General features: G+C 43.8%; 2 protein-coding genes across 2 annotated transcripts in view; one reads left to right on the top strand and one right to left on the bottom strand.

Annotated features, from left to right (window-relative positions):
• The window catches only part of DYTN (dystrotelin), a 64,503-nt gene extending 57,516 nt beyond the window's left edge, over window positions 1-6,987 (top strand). The window contains exon 16 of the mRNA XM_048870459.2: window positions 2,843-6,987. The gene's annotated coding sequence lies outside the window, so the exon portion shown is untranslated. The remainder of the gene's footprint in view (window positions 1-2,842) is intronic.
• FAM237A (family with sequence similarity 237 member A) lies at window positions 3,595-12,300 on the bottom strand. Its single transcript, XM_048870476.2, has 3 exons — window positions 12,126-12,300; window positions 8,393-8,814; window positions 3,595-3,743 (listed from the first exon to the last, which is right to left on the bottom strand). The coding sequence occupies exons 2-3, from the start codon at window positions 8,799-8,801 to the stop codon at window positions 3,595-3,597; spliced, it is 558 nt and encodes a 185-aa protein (XP_048726433.1). The 5' UTR covers window positions 8,802-8,814; window positions 12,126-12,300.
• Window positions 12,301-13,814: the final 1,514 nt, after the last annotated feature.

Genomic DNA, 13,814 nt, shown 5'->3' with positions numbered 1-13,814 from the left:
CTTAAAGCACCAGCCAGCCTGTGACAGGGTCCCAGTTTAGAATCAGTGAATTTACAGCAAGCATCAACGTCATCATTTTCATGCCAAGCAATTGAGCTCCAGTCAAAAACAAACAAGGTCTATGCTATGAAATGGAATTAGGCTCTGAGGTCTTCAGACAGGAGAAAATGCCTGAGGTAACAGTTCCTTCAGGAATGTTATTACTTGCAAGTTTACATTTAATTGCCTCACTCTTTTATTTCAGCAAAATTAATACCATGAATGGTTTCCCTTACAGCAGCAGCTTCCAGACCTCTTCGTAATACTATGACCTTTTGTTATAAACTAAATTATTCTTTCAACCCCACACCCACACACACACCTTTCCCTGCCCATTTTCTCAAAGGTCAAATGGCTGCTGTAGTTTCTTAATGAAGGAAAAGAGCTGATGCAGAGCTCTGTGGTGGATTGGTCCAAAGCTGAATGTTGTCTTGGCCAGCAATTACTTTTCACCAATAATCCTGCTATTCAACAGGAGAAAGGAGGATGCAAGGTCCTGTTGTTCGAGAGGGAAAGTATGTACAGTTACAGGCCTGGTCTACACTACCGTTGCCGGTCGATCTAAGCTACACAATTTGAGTTACATTAGTAGTGTAACTGAAGTCGACGTAGCTTAGATCTACTTACCACGGGGTCCACACTACACTATGTTGATGGGAGACGCTCTCCTGCCGACATTGCTTCCACCACTCATTGAGGTGGAGTACAGAAATCGATGGGAGCTGTCTTCACTACACCTGCTAAATCGATGCCGCTGCGTTGATTGCAGCAGTGCTGATCTAGCTCTGTAGCGAAAACAAGCCCATAGTAGTAGCCTCTTCCTGAAGGCCCCTCCTAAAGCATGTCAGAGACAGAAAACAGTGTCTTCTGAGAATCTCTCTGCTGCTACTGACTAGTGAAATCTTGGAAGACAGTGCCAGCTCTCCCCATCTATCAATTGTCTATCCATAGTAATAACAATTGCAAGTGTACATATGTGTATACTGAATTGTATTCTTCTTCCCCATAATCTTTGTCTATCATTTGTCTTCATAGACGGTGAGTTCTTTGGGTCAGGAATTGTTCCTTTGTGTGTGTTTGTAAAACACCTAGCACCATGAGGCCCTTATACCAATTGGTACTGCAACTTAGTGCGAGAATGGTTCTGGCAACACCCCCGAGCAAGTACTGGGGACACACTAGTAGGCACAGCCTGAGACAGTTAAAGCTGGTGAAAGTTGCAAAATATTTGAAAATAAAGGTCCTGTCCCTGTGTTCATGCTCCTGTTGGGGTTGTTTCCCCAGATATTTTAGACACAAGCTTAACTTTAAGTACATATGTAGTCCCATTGAAGTCAATGGGTGAAATCCTGGCCATACAGAGACCAATGGGAGTTTTGTCATCGACTTTAATAGGTCCAGAATTTCCCCAAAGGGAATACGTGCATGCTTTAAGTCAACTATATGCTTATTTGTTTTTCTGGATTGGGGCAAAGTTCCTAGCACCTATCAGGACTGAGTCCATCAGTAAATGAGTTTTCTGGCAGATACATTTGCCAGAATAAAAAATATTGCAGAATATTCAAGGAAAGTCACTTAAAATTTGTAAATTTGTAACTTGAAGTCTGAAACCGGACTCTAAGACGATGGCAACTCTGCGAGCTAGGGTGTGATGTCCCTACTTGCGTACACATACTCAGCCTAGCTCTCATTGAGATGGCATAGGTGTACATAGCAGCTTAGCTGCTATAGCACAGGTAGTGGCAGTGGAGTACACCAGTGGGTATGTACTTGACCCAGCTCAGCTGGGCCTTCGCTGCGGACACCCATGGCATTGTGGCTACGCTGCTATTTACATTCCTGCTAGCTTGCTGAGAGCTAGTATGAGTATGCGTACGCAGGAAAATTGCACTCCCAGCTTGTCATGTAGACGTAGCTTAAGAGTTACATTCATTCAGCCAGGTAATAGAAACATGCCCTCTGACCTAGGCATCCACTAAAAACAGCCACAATTTTGAATATTAAATTCTTGCAATGAATGGCACATTTAATCAGTTTCCTGAAGTCAACATATCATTCAATGCTCATAGTTTTGAATAATTCTTTAAACTGAATTATGTTAGTTTGAAGAAACTGTGATTTATCTGCAGACAATCTGCAAACAGAAAAAGCAGCAAAATTTGTCAAATATCCAGATTATGTCACACATAGCTAATGGAAACATTTCCATCAACAAAATATTTGTTATGTAATGACTCCCCCCTCCCACCCCCATTCCCCCCCCCCCAAAAGATGATGATTGTATGGGGGAAGTATTCACTTGGTTTAAATTTTCCAAATTTTTTTCCAATGGAAAACCAAAACAATTTTTCGGGGAGAGGGAAGGAATTGGTAATATGTTTGGGGTTTTTTGATTTTCACATTTTTTCTGAAAAATCTAGGAACGTTCCATGAAATTTGTTTTAACTTTTTGCAGAAAATATTTACTATTTTCCAACCAGCTCTAGTAATGAGTTATTCACCCTGTTCTACAATGTATCTATGAGCTCTCCATTCCTGATAAGAATTTGAGGCTCAAGCTGCATTGTGATCTGCAGGGGCCAAGTCAGCTGGGCTCTATACACGGGAAGCAGCCTGCCTGCCTGCCTGGGTCACAGTACAGCATTTAACTTTATTCTAGCATCCCTTTGATCTGCTGAGCCTTGGGAATTGAAAGGTAACCATGTACTGATTGAAACAGACACAGAAAGCATTTGTATGTGTGCTTTCTTTCAGAATATATTTGTTTCTTACTTTTGACTTTTATTTCATTTTGGTTTTTCAGGGCCAATCCTGCTCCCAGTGAAATCAATGGCAAAACACCTGTTGACTGCAGTGGAGCAGGATAAGGTGCTACCTGAGGGAAACAGCTGCCCTTGTACATCATCAAAATGAATATGCACGTGGGTGTTGTTTATGGACACTCTTCCTGGAAAATTAACTTTGAGAACATCTGTTCACTTAAGGTGTGGAGAATGTTTGGGTTTTATTAACCTATGAGAAAAAACTGGAAGCTTGAAGTTTGGAGGTCCTGGATTTTTTAACTCTTTACATTTTCTTTTTAAATAGAATGATGTTTTGGCTGCTGTTTGTGCTGTGTTATATGCATAAAAAATAGTTAAAACAGAGCAAGTACAGCTACTTGACTCCAATCCTGCAATTGAATCCATACAGGCAAAACTGTTGACTTCAGTGGAGTTCCGTGTTGGTTCCCTGCTCTGCCTGTATACGTCCAGTTGCATGACTGGGCCGTATTCTCCAGCATGCCCCCCAGACACAGTTTCAGTAGCTCATGCACATGATAAGGTGGCTAACACTTTATAAATCATGCAGTTTATTAAAGAGACTGAATTCATGGGCATCATTTTAAAAAAAAAAAAGCCACAACAGGGCAAAAAGTCAAAGCTAACCCAAAGGTACAATGTTGATAGGTACAGACATTCCCCCTCCACCTAGAGCAGCTTTCCAAGGAAAATTAAAAACAAAAGCCAAAAGGAAATTGTTTAAAAAATATCCACTGTACAGATAAACCTCAGACTAGACAAATTGTTTCCTCTTTATCCCTAGCCCCCCAATAACTCTTCGGAGTAATGCAGATCCACTCTTATGCACATGGATGCTTATTAAGTCTTCAATCAGCTCTTTCTTGTTCAGCACTCGTGTCTTCTGATTGTGAGCAAATGTCCCTAGAAATTAGGGAGAAAAAAAAAAAGAAAGGGACATGAAAACATGTCTGAGGAAATCAGGGTCAGCTTCCAAACAATGTAAAGCTGGCAGCCTATGTAGCTTTCATCCTCCATGTTTTGCCAGTCTGATATTTAAGATAAATGTTGTATCCAACTAATCAGAGCCAATCATTGGCATCAGATGAAGTCTTACAATGGGCAAAACTAAGCAAGTGTCTCTAGTTAGCAAATTACTTTGAAATCCAGAATAGGGTCCAAATTACATTATGGACCCTATCTTGGAACCTTAGTATGAGCCATACAAGACAATAATAGGTTTTCTCCTGGTAAGAAATGCAGAATCATAATCTTGTCTGTCGCTGTCAGTCACAATCAGAACCTGATCCAAATCCTGTCAAAGTCAATGGACTCTCAATGTCACTAGACTTCAGACCATTTCCATAGTGATCCTTTACCATTTAATTCATTGGGAATCTTGCTCTTTATTTGAATGACTGCAGGATGAGGCCCAAAAGCCAGCAAGCTGATTTGTTAAGTGTAGTTCTAGTCTGAAAAGTAGAACCCACCAAGTCAAAGCAGCACCAGACCCTGGCATAACAGATGTAAAACCTGCAGTTATACTGCCACTGCTAAGATGACCAACCCCCCAGGGACCTACACACGCCAATCACAATGTGACGTACCTCATCCAGTGCACTAAATGCCCCACTAACAATGACACGGGTGAAACCAGACAATTACCATGCTCTCAACTGAATTCACACAGAAAAACAATAAAAGACAAAAACACTATCACCCATGGGCAAACACGTTTCACAAAACGACCACTCCATATCTGGCCTTTCAGTCCTCATCCTCAAAGAAAACATGCACAAGACCTTCAAAAACAAGTCTGGGAGCTTAAATTCATAACTTTGCTAGATGCTAAAAGTGATGGTCTAAATAAAGACACTTGCAACAATCTGTAACCCACTAACCCCCTGTTTTTTGTCCTATGAGTGTGAAGGTATTAATGGACCACCTCACCTTGAATGGTCACTTAGAATATGTGTTAACTATTTATGTTAAACAATCTGTTGTACCTTGTATTTAGCTGTGACACTGAGTACATATCCCATACCTGAAGAAGAAACTGAACCAAAAGAAATTGGTCCAATAGAAGATATTATCTCACCTACCTTGTCTCTCTAGGTAAAAATAGCAACAGACCTGCTCCCTATGTTTATTACAATCATCACTGCTTATTTTAGGGACATAAGTAAGCTTTTACTGCATTTCACTCCTGTTAGCCCTGCAGAGCCACACAGCTAAGAGAGAACAAGCTTGATTATTTTCCTTCTCTTGTGCACAGTCAGCAGGATTGCATGCTAAAAATCTAATTACAGGTTAATTAGTTACACCTGTACAAACTCACTGTGGGAGTTGCACAGGTGGATAGTGGAGGTAGAATCTGACCTCATGCAATAGTGTGAGAAAGAAAGAAAGCCAGTGCATGTTGAATTTGTAGGGCTATGAAAGGCCATCTCTGGACTTGTGAATGAAGCATGTTTGCCTTGGAACTTTGGAGACAGAATAAGCACCTCATTTGAGAGTATTCCTTTTACAGAGTATTCCTGGTGAAAGCAGAGGCAAATTAAGTGAAAACCTGAAGGGAGCCCTGAGGGCTGATTCTGCTGGACATTTCATGGTCTGATTTTTACAGGGCTTGTAAAATAGTTCCCTATAATATATCTATATGTAAGATCATACCATATCAGATATGCTATGTGAAACCCTTACCAACAAGCCACTCTAGTTTCATGGAGGAGGAGAGAAAAATGTGAGAGTTGGTGTGATTTCAGTAGTTAGGCAATGTAAAAAATAGTGTTTGTTTGAAGGACTCTTAAGGGATTCAGCTTAAAGCTTAATTAATAATTCCTTAAAGGCAAGCAATATGCTAAAGTTGAAGCTTGGTCAACTAGTACTTCAGTGGGTATGAATTATTTATCATATCATTTGGTATATTTGATGTGGAAAGTGATGGCTTTTTTTCTGTGACTGATATTGAACTTTAAGGTGCTTATTAAAAAGCACCTTTTAGACGGACTCTACCCTGAGGATTCACCATCAGGAGGCCGTATGGCATAGCAAACAGGACATGGAAATGTGATTTGGGTACCTGAGTGTTAAGCTTAGTTCTGTCACTGACGTGTGACATGACCCTCGGCAAGACACTCAACCTTTCTGCACCTAAGTTTCCCTATCTGTGAAATACAGATAATGTTTTCTCCACTTTGACATGTATAAGAGAACAGTGCTAAGTGGAGCTATATATTTCTACAGCTCTTACAAGAGCTTTAGTTAGTCCTTCATTGCATAAAAGCCCACTCTCTAGTATTTGCTACTAATGATAAACAGATATGTTGATATAATTAGTGAAACTGATGAGACTTACCTTTTGGTACCAAAATCAGATGTGTTGATAATACCTAGCTCTCTTGACCCCTACACCTCAAGGCATGTTATTAAGGAGGTAGCATTAGTCCCATTTTCTAGCTGGGGAAACTGAGGCACTGTGAAGTGACTTATCCAAGGTCACACAGCAGATTCATGGCAGAACTGGGACTAGAACTCAGGTCTGCTGCCTTCCAGCCTACTTTCTCTAGCCAGTGCAGAGCTGAGCTGCATTGATTCAGGGTTTTGCCTAGTTTGACTAATACCACTATAGTGGGGTATCCGTCAGTTTGGATGAGCTATTACCAGCAGGAGAGTGAGTTTGTGTGTGTATGGGGGTGGGGGGGGTGAGAAAACCTGGATTTGTGCTGGAAATGGCCCACCTTGATTATCATGCACATTGTAGGGAGAGTGGTCACTTTGGATGAGCTATTACCAGCAGGATAGTGAGTTTGTGTGTGTGGTTTTTGGGAGGGGGGTGAGAGAACCTGGATTTGTGCAGGAAATGGCCCAACTTGATTATCATGCACGTTGTGTAGAGAGTTGTCGCTTTGGATGGGCTATCACCAGCCGGAGAGTGAATTTGTGTGGGGGGGTGGAGGGTGAGAAAACCTGGATTTGTGCTGGAAATGGCCCAACTTGATGATCACTTTAGATAAGCTATTACCAGCAGGACAGTGGGGTGGGAGGAGGTATTGTTTCATATTCTCTGTGTGTATATAAAGTCTGCTGCTGTTTCCACGGTATGCATCCGATGAAGTGAGCTGTCGCTCACGAAAGCTCATGCTCAAATAAATTGGTTAGTCTCTAAGGTGCCACAAGTACTCCTTTTCTTTTTGCGAATACAGACTAACACGGCTGTTACTCTGAAACCTAAATATTACTGTGACTAAGGCTCGGAGGCTGCTTCAGATATTACATATTGTTGTATGTTAGGTTTAAACAGTGTAAGCCATCATTAAATATTTTCAAAAGGTAAGACCAGGACCATTTCAGTTTGTAGCAACTGAGTCTGAAAAGATACAATAGAAGTATGAAGGGAGAAACTTGGAATATTGTTTTATATTCCAAGTAACCCACTGAAAGTTGCCTTGGCTCTCCCATCTAGACCCAGAATTGGTCCATGAAATCATTCAAATGCTAATAGTTCAGCTCAAACTAAAGAATCAGGCTTGCACAATTTGTTATGCTTAAGAAGTGGCAATTCAATTCCTCATATCATTTGCAGAGAGCAATCTCCTTCTAGCAGTTGACTTTTGGTTTCACTGACTAAGCAAGGCAGATATGAACTATCTGGTTTTAAGATGCTACAAGACCTTGGATGAGAGCTTAGATAGTTCTACAACAACAAAAATTAGGCTGTCACTGTAGCAGTCTGACCACTACTAGCTGACCACTACAGCATTAAGAAATTAGATGGACTGATTACAACTCACAAAACAGAATAGAAGTAAGAACAGAAGTAAAATATCCCTCCTTTTTTAAGAGTGTGCGTGCACTGGACTGTGTCTAAAAATCTCTTCATCCTACCTAGTGTCATGATGTATGGTATCAGTCTTAAGCAGAAAGTATGTATTTTAAAAGAATCTGTGCACACTAACAGCCTCTACACAGCCTGATTCCCAGCTTTACCTGCATGATCTACCAGTAACCAGATCCTGGCTGCAACTTGGAGACAGCTAGTGGCTGAAAACTTTACTCACAGTATATTCATTCATTGTGCTCATGTTTAGTATCATACTCCACAATGGTTCCAGTTGGACTGCTCAAGGAGTAGGATACTACTGCATATGAGTAAGACTGGCCTAGACCACGCATTACCCAGTAACACTGTTAATGAGGCAGTATATCTTCATGTGTTTGGTTACTAATCTATCTTCCCTACCTGTACCCATACATGTTTCAAGTGGTTCACTTCTACCTCCTCTTATGATCCCTGAGGGAAAAGTCAATCATATATGGGCCTGATCTGCAGCTGTTTCTCAGGCAAAACTCCCATTCAGAAGTTTTTGAGCATGATTAAGCTTCTTTATTGAACATATTAATCTTTGACTTGTACAGTACCAAGCACTCAGTTGTTTTAATGCTAATCGTACTCTTGCTTGGTTCTCATTCTCCAATTTAAACTTGTTTCTCTACTGGTGTCTGATTTTTATGTACACTACTGCTGTTTCTCCACCACAAGGTGTACATGTATTGGATAGAGAAGTAATAACCTTGCTTTCTCTCTGTGAGCTGAGAATGCAGAGCTATGATTTTCTGTTCAGCCTCTGCCAGTTGCCTCCTCCCTAGGCCATGGGTTCTGGAGAGCACACAGTCTACATAGATATCCCAGAAGAGCTGAGCCAGGTCCCAGAACAGAGCCCCATGCTTCAAGTTCTCTGATGACTTCAGGAAGATCATAAAGTCCCAAAAACCATTGACAGACTCAGAAATATGTGGCTTCCTCATCTCCAGCAAGGCAGCTGTGGAGAACGCCCAGCACTGGGGATCAGCTCGGCCAAGGGCCAGTGGATCATTTTGGCTCTGGCAGAAGAAAGGAGTCACACAAAACACTCCCATGATTAACACACAGAAGATAAGTCTCACATTGGAGTGAATTCTTCCTCTGTTCCCAGGATCCATTGTGTCACTGAAACTTCACAAAAACAAAAGAAATTGAAAAATCATCTAACCTTCATATGTTGCTGGGCTAAATGAAGAAATGGGATGGGTGAAATCAAATCCTACAGCCTGTGTTATACAGGGGGTTGGCTTAGATGATAGCATTGGTCCCTTCTGGCCTTAAGCCTGGTGTGTACTTTATTTGTTAATTCAATTCCATTACATTTGATATAAACATCCAAGTTTATTACCCAAAGGCTAAATCCGCTAAACTCATTCAAGATTTCTTCTTATCTAAAACAGCAGTTTGTCCCCTGATGTAAATTGGCCAAGAACATCCCCTTCAATAGGACTATTTTACATAGTATATTTCTTTCAGAACATTTCCAAAATAATGTATAACTGTGTGTATCTATTAATTTTGGAAAGGCTCTGAAATGAAGTGTGCACGTCATATTAAATACACACCCTTGTAACAGATGACTCAGTGACACTTTCCTGTTGAGCTAGAATCATGAAATTTACTTGTTTACTTGATACTTGTTTATAGGCTACAAAGAGAAAATATCTGAAATCTGACCTTCCCATTAGCTGTCACCACAAGATCACCACTCTAGTGAATTTTATCCACTAAATGCTCTTGCTCCTGTATTAGGGGATAACAATGTACCAAAAAGAAAAATCCTTATAACTTCTACTGTGAGTTGATCATGCTGCTAGAGGTCAACATTTCTATCTCAGACTTTTGGCCATGAAATAGTACATAAATGTTTTTTTGGATGGGTGACCAAAGCTGCCTTTCCAAGTATTGCAGCTAATTATGTCACTTGCCCAGATTCCTGTAGGGAACAATTGGATATTTTATTTCAGGGAGCCAAAGCTAACTTCTGAAACTATATCTAGGTACAGCATAGCTTTGTGTAGCTAGGCCTCTTCCATGCCTTTGAGGGCACAGAGGGTCCCTGGGCAATATAAACAGTGCTGTTCTGCTGTGCAAGGGGAATGGATGGAATCAGGACTGGTCATGCAAGGGGATATACACTCCCTGCCTAGCATGCAGCTTTAGCCTCAGCAGGGTGCAGGGCAAGAACACCTGCCTCCATTGGAGGAAGTCTGCTAAGGACCTTTTAGGAGAAGTTCCATGTCTTGGGAGTAAGATTCCTCCCCAACATTCAGCCCTGCTACTTGGTTTGGGTACAGGAGGATGTGGGGGGGAGAGGAGAAGGGGTATTTACACCCTAATGAGACTTAACATTTTAGAGATTTACAGCAATTTATAAAGTGAATTAGGTGCCCATAAAAAACTCTAGCTTGACAACCCTGGATCTGAAGTCCTACATTTTATCAACAGAAAAAGGGCAACACAAGCTTTCCCACACTGCCATACAGCTGTAAGAAACCCTGCCCTCAATGAAGTGCCAGGCCAACTCACACCACAGTGACGGTAGTTTTATGAAGTTGATACCTCTTTGGTCACTACCACCCTGGGCTAATTTTAATTGGTGACTTAGAGGCAAAAGGCTTTAATCTATTCCCAAAAGCCAGACCCATCCAGATGATGGATGTAAAACTAAGAGATATGAGTCTTAGCAGCTTCATTTGTTTGGAAAAAAGGGTGAATATTTTTACAAGTTTTCAGAAATGTTCATGGAAAATTTCAACCAGCTCTAAAAATAACTGGAGGAAAATTCCCTGAAGTCGAGTCTTTACATGGAGTTCTGATTACCCTCCACCCAAAACATGCTGTTTACAACCTCTAGGACTTTCTTTCAAATTCTTCCATTATTTTTAAATTTAGAAAACTTTTAGGAAGAGAAAGTGATTTTTGCTATATATTTCAGCCTATTAACTTATAGCATCCATATCATATGGTTCAGATAGAAGGATCACAGTTCTTTTATCAGCCTAGACACTGAACATAACAAATACACTTAATAAAATCTCATAAAATGAAAATATTGAGAAAACAATCCCTAGTGATGACAGGGAAATATTTACCAAATACTCTCTTGACAAAGTCTGCTGGTAGCTACATCTCATTGAGGAGCTAGATGCTTTCATCAGGAGAAGATGCCCTCTTCCAAAATGGAAAGATTTGGGGCCAAATGTTATAGTAACATAAATCCCCATAGCTATTGCAGCTTAACTGGAGTTAAACTGCCTGTCATAGAATATCAGGGTTGGAAGGAACCTCAGGAAGTCATCTAGTCCAACCCCCTACTCAAAGCAGGAAATCCCGTGTTCAAAGCTGTCCCCAGAGTAATTGCTCTTTTGGCCCTTTGGCGTTAAAGATATATATGAGGTGATCTCTCGTTCTGGCTTCTATCCAGAGTATGCATTTACTTGTCCTGAAGTAGCACCCAGAGGCCCCAATGAGGGATTGGGGGCCCATTGTGCTAGGTGCTGTACACCATATAATGAAGAAGGTCTTTGCCTCAAGAGCACTCTGCCTTCTCCATAAACAGTAAAGGGGTTGAGTATTGACTTGTCAGCCAAGTAACACGAGTTATATGCAAGTTGAGTAGTGGAGACTGCAATTTCTCATTGGTGTGTTTATTTTCCCATGAATGGTCAAACAGTTGCTCAAACGGTTCCTACCGACCTATACAGTAAAGATGTCGGGCCAGCAGTGGTGGCTGTCTCCATTGCAGTCGCCTTTTGTAAAAGTTCAATATTTGAAGACCCCAGAGCCCGAGGTCAATAAATCTAAAGACCAGTCTGTACCGGCCCCCGGGGTGGCGATGGGACAAACACCCAGCTCCGGAGCGTCGCGAGCTGCAGGTGGCGGGGCGGGGCGCGGAGCGGGGCGCGCACGGGGGTGCCCCGCGCGTGTCCCCTTTACCATAACGCCGAGCACGAGAACACCAGGGGCGCTCTGAGAGCGGGCCAAGGGCAGCCGTCCTGCCCCGGGGCAACGAGTTGCTTCCGCGGCAGGATTTGTCCCATATTTCCCGTCCCCCGGGGGGCGAAGTGCGGGGGGGGGGGGTGGCGGTAAAGCTGTGAACAGCAGCCCCCTGTCCTGGCGGAGCTCTCGGTGCCGCGCCTTTGCGGGGCTGCCCGTCCCACACCGGGGGAGCCCGGGTGCCGCTCGCCGGGCTTCCAGGCGTGTTTGCAGCCGCGGCACCGCCCCGCAGCGCCGAGCTGGAGGGGAGGCGTGAGGGCAGCCCCGCGCCTCCCGCAGCCCCGCTCGCCTCCAGCGGGGAACGCCCCGGAGCCCGGCGCCCGCAGCGCCCCGGGGCTCCCGTCCCCTCCGGCGCGCGCCGCCCGAGCTCAGCCCGGCCCGGCCGGGCGCTGTCCGGGGTGCTGGAGCCTGTCCCGCGCCGGCTGCCCCGAGCCCCGCCTTACCTCCGCCAGCTGCCGCGTCCGACTCCCGCCCGGTGGCCCCCGGCTCCCGTCGCTGCCCGGGCTTGTGGCGGCTCCCGCCGCTCCTTAAGAAGCGGGGCGCGCGGTCCCTCTAGGTTACGTCAAGGCTCCTGGGTGAAGCCCCCACCCATTCCGAGACAGGCTCCGGTCAGCTGCTGCTTCGGACCCCCTCCCCCCGGCCTCCCAGCCGCCCCCGCCGCCGCCGCCCCCGCGGGACTCGCGCCACACCGGCGGCCCCTCAGAACTCCCGCCCCGCGCCGGCAGGGGGTGGGGGAGGGGCAGGCTCGCGGTCCGCGCCGCGCCTGAGGGAAGGGAACCCCCGCGGCTCCGGCGCCGATGGAGTCCGGCTGGTCCCCCCACTAGCCCCGCGGGCCACCGCTCGGTGCGTGGCCGAGCCCCACGCCTGGTAGGGTGGGGGGGGGGGGGTGAGAGAGAGAGAGCGGGCTAGGCCCCGAGTGGGGGGACTTATTTTGAACACTGGTAAAGGATTATTTTTTTCTTTAAAGTTTTCCCGCCCCTGCTTTCCCCCCCAGGGTTTTGGAAGGTCCTGGCGAAGCACCTGAGCTGAGGTGGTTCTGTGACCTGACCTCCATTCTCAGCCCCTGGATAATGACCTAGTTCTGAGCAGTGAAGGGCGGGAAGAGAGGGCCTGCCCTTGGAAGGGGCAAAAACAAAGGCTGCCTGAAGATAAAATGGAAAAACCATTTGGCAGAATTGGAGCTATGTTTGACTTCACCAGGAGAACTCTTGTTCTGCAGCGGAGAACGTGAGGTTGGAGTGAAGTGTCAAATGACTAGTATGTACTGTACTTAGATAGATCTCTAGGGACCAGATCCCTCCGATGGTGTAAATTGGCCTACATCCATGGAGCTATGCTGAGTTGGCCGCCACAATAAAGAAATCAAGAAGCCCATTTGTATTCAGTAGCCCAGTTGTCAGATAAAAGTGAGTAACATATCCTGCCTTGTCCAGCATGGTTGGTGCATTATGTTTGCACTAGAATAAACCATTTAGGCAAAATATCTGAGAAACTGCTAAATAAGTGTTTTGAACCCATAAATATGACCACACTAAGTCAGCAAGTTTTTCCTTCCTGTTAGTTTCTCAGCTTGTGCAAATCTGCATAGTTCCACTGAAGTCAATGGAAATGCACAAGTTTACACCAATTGAGAAACTATCCCATTCTTTCCAGAGACTTTGTCCTGGCCCACTACACATCCTTCAGCTGCTGCTGCTTTGCACTTGGAGAGTGCAATCATCTCTTTTTGTTATAATCTTGTTTCAAACAGATCCTCACCAGGTATAAATCAACACCACTCAGTTGAAGTCACAACAGCCATCACACCAGCTCATGTAAGCTGAAGAACTGACTCTAAATGCTCATCTTCGAGTTACTAGTTTTGGGGGAATTCTGCACCAAAAAATTAAAAATTCTGTGCACAATATTTTAAAGTTCTGCAAAATTCAACATATTTTGTCAAATTAACACAATATAATCATGCCAAATTCAATTATTTTGGTAATTTATTTAAAAATACCTGTCAGCAACTATGTCTGTATCAATACAGACAACAACAAAAAAAGATTCAGGAAATGTTTTTGTTTGTTTGTTTGTTTGTTTTACAAAAGTTGCTTACTAGGCATATTCATACAAACTTTGAGTAATTAATT

The sequence above is a fragment of the Caretta caretta genome, chromosome 11 (genome assembly GCF_965140235.1).
Source record: "Caretta caretta isolate rCarCar2 chromosome 11, rCarCar1.hap1, whole genome shotgun sequence".
NCBI classification, from domain to species: Eukaryota; Metazoa; Chordata; order Testudines; family Cheloniidae; genus Caretta; species Caretta caretta.
The sequence above is the reverse complement of the archived record's forward strand: the minus strand, read 5'-3'. Positions and strand labels throughout refer to the sequence as shown.

Coding starts and splice junctions, on each gene's coding strand:
- FAM237A (XM_048870476.2), bottom strand. CDS start 8,801: ATGGATCCTGGGAACAGAGGAAGAATTCACTCCAATGTGAGACTTATC. Junction 3,744..8,392: donor GCTCACAGAGAGAAAGCAAG/GTTATTACTTCT, acceptor CCTAATTTCTAG/GGACATTTGCTCACAATCAG.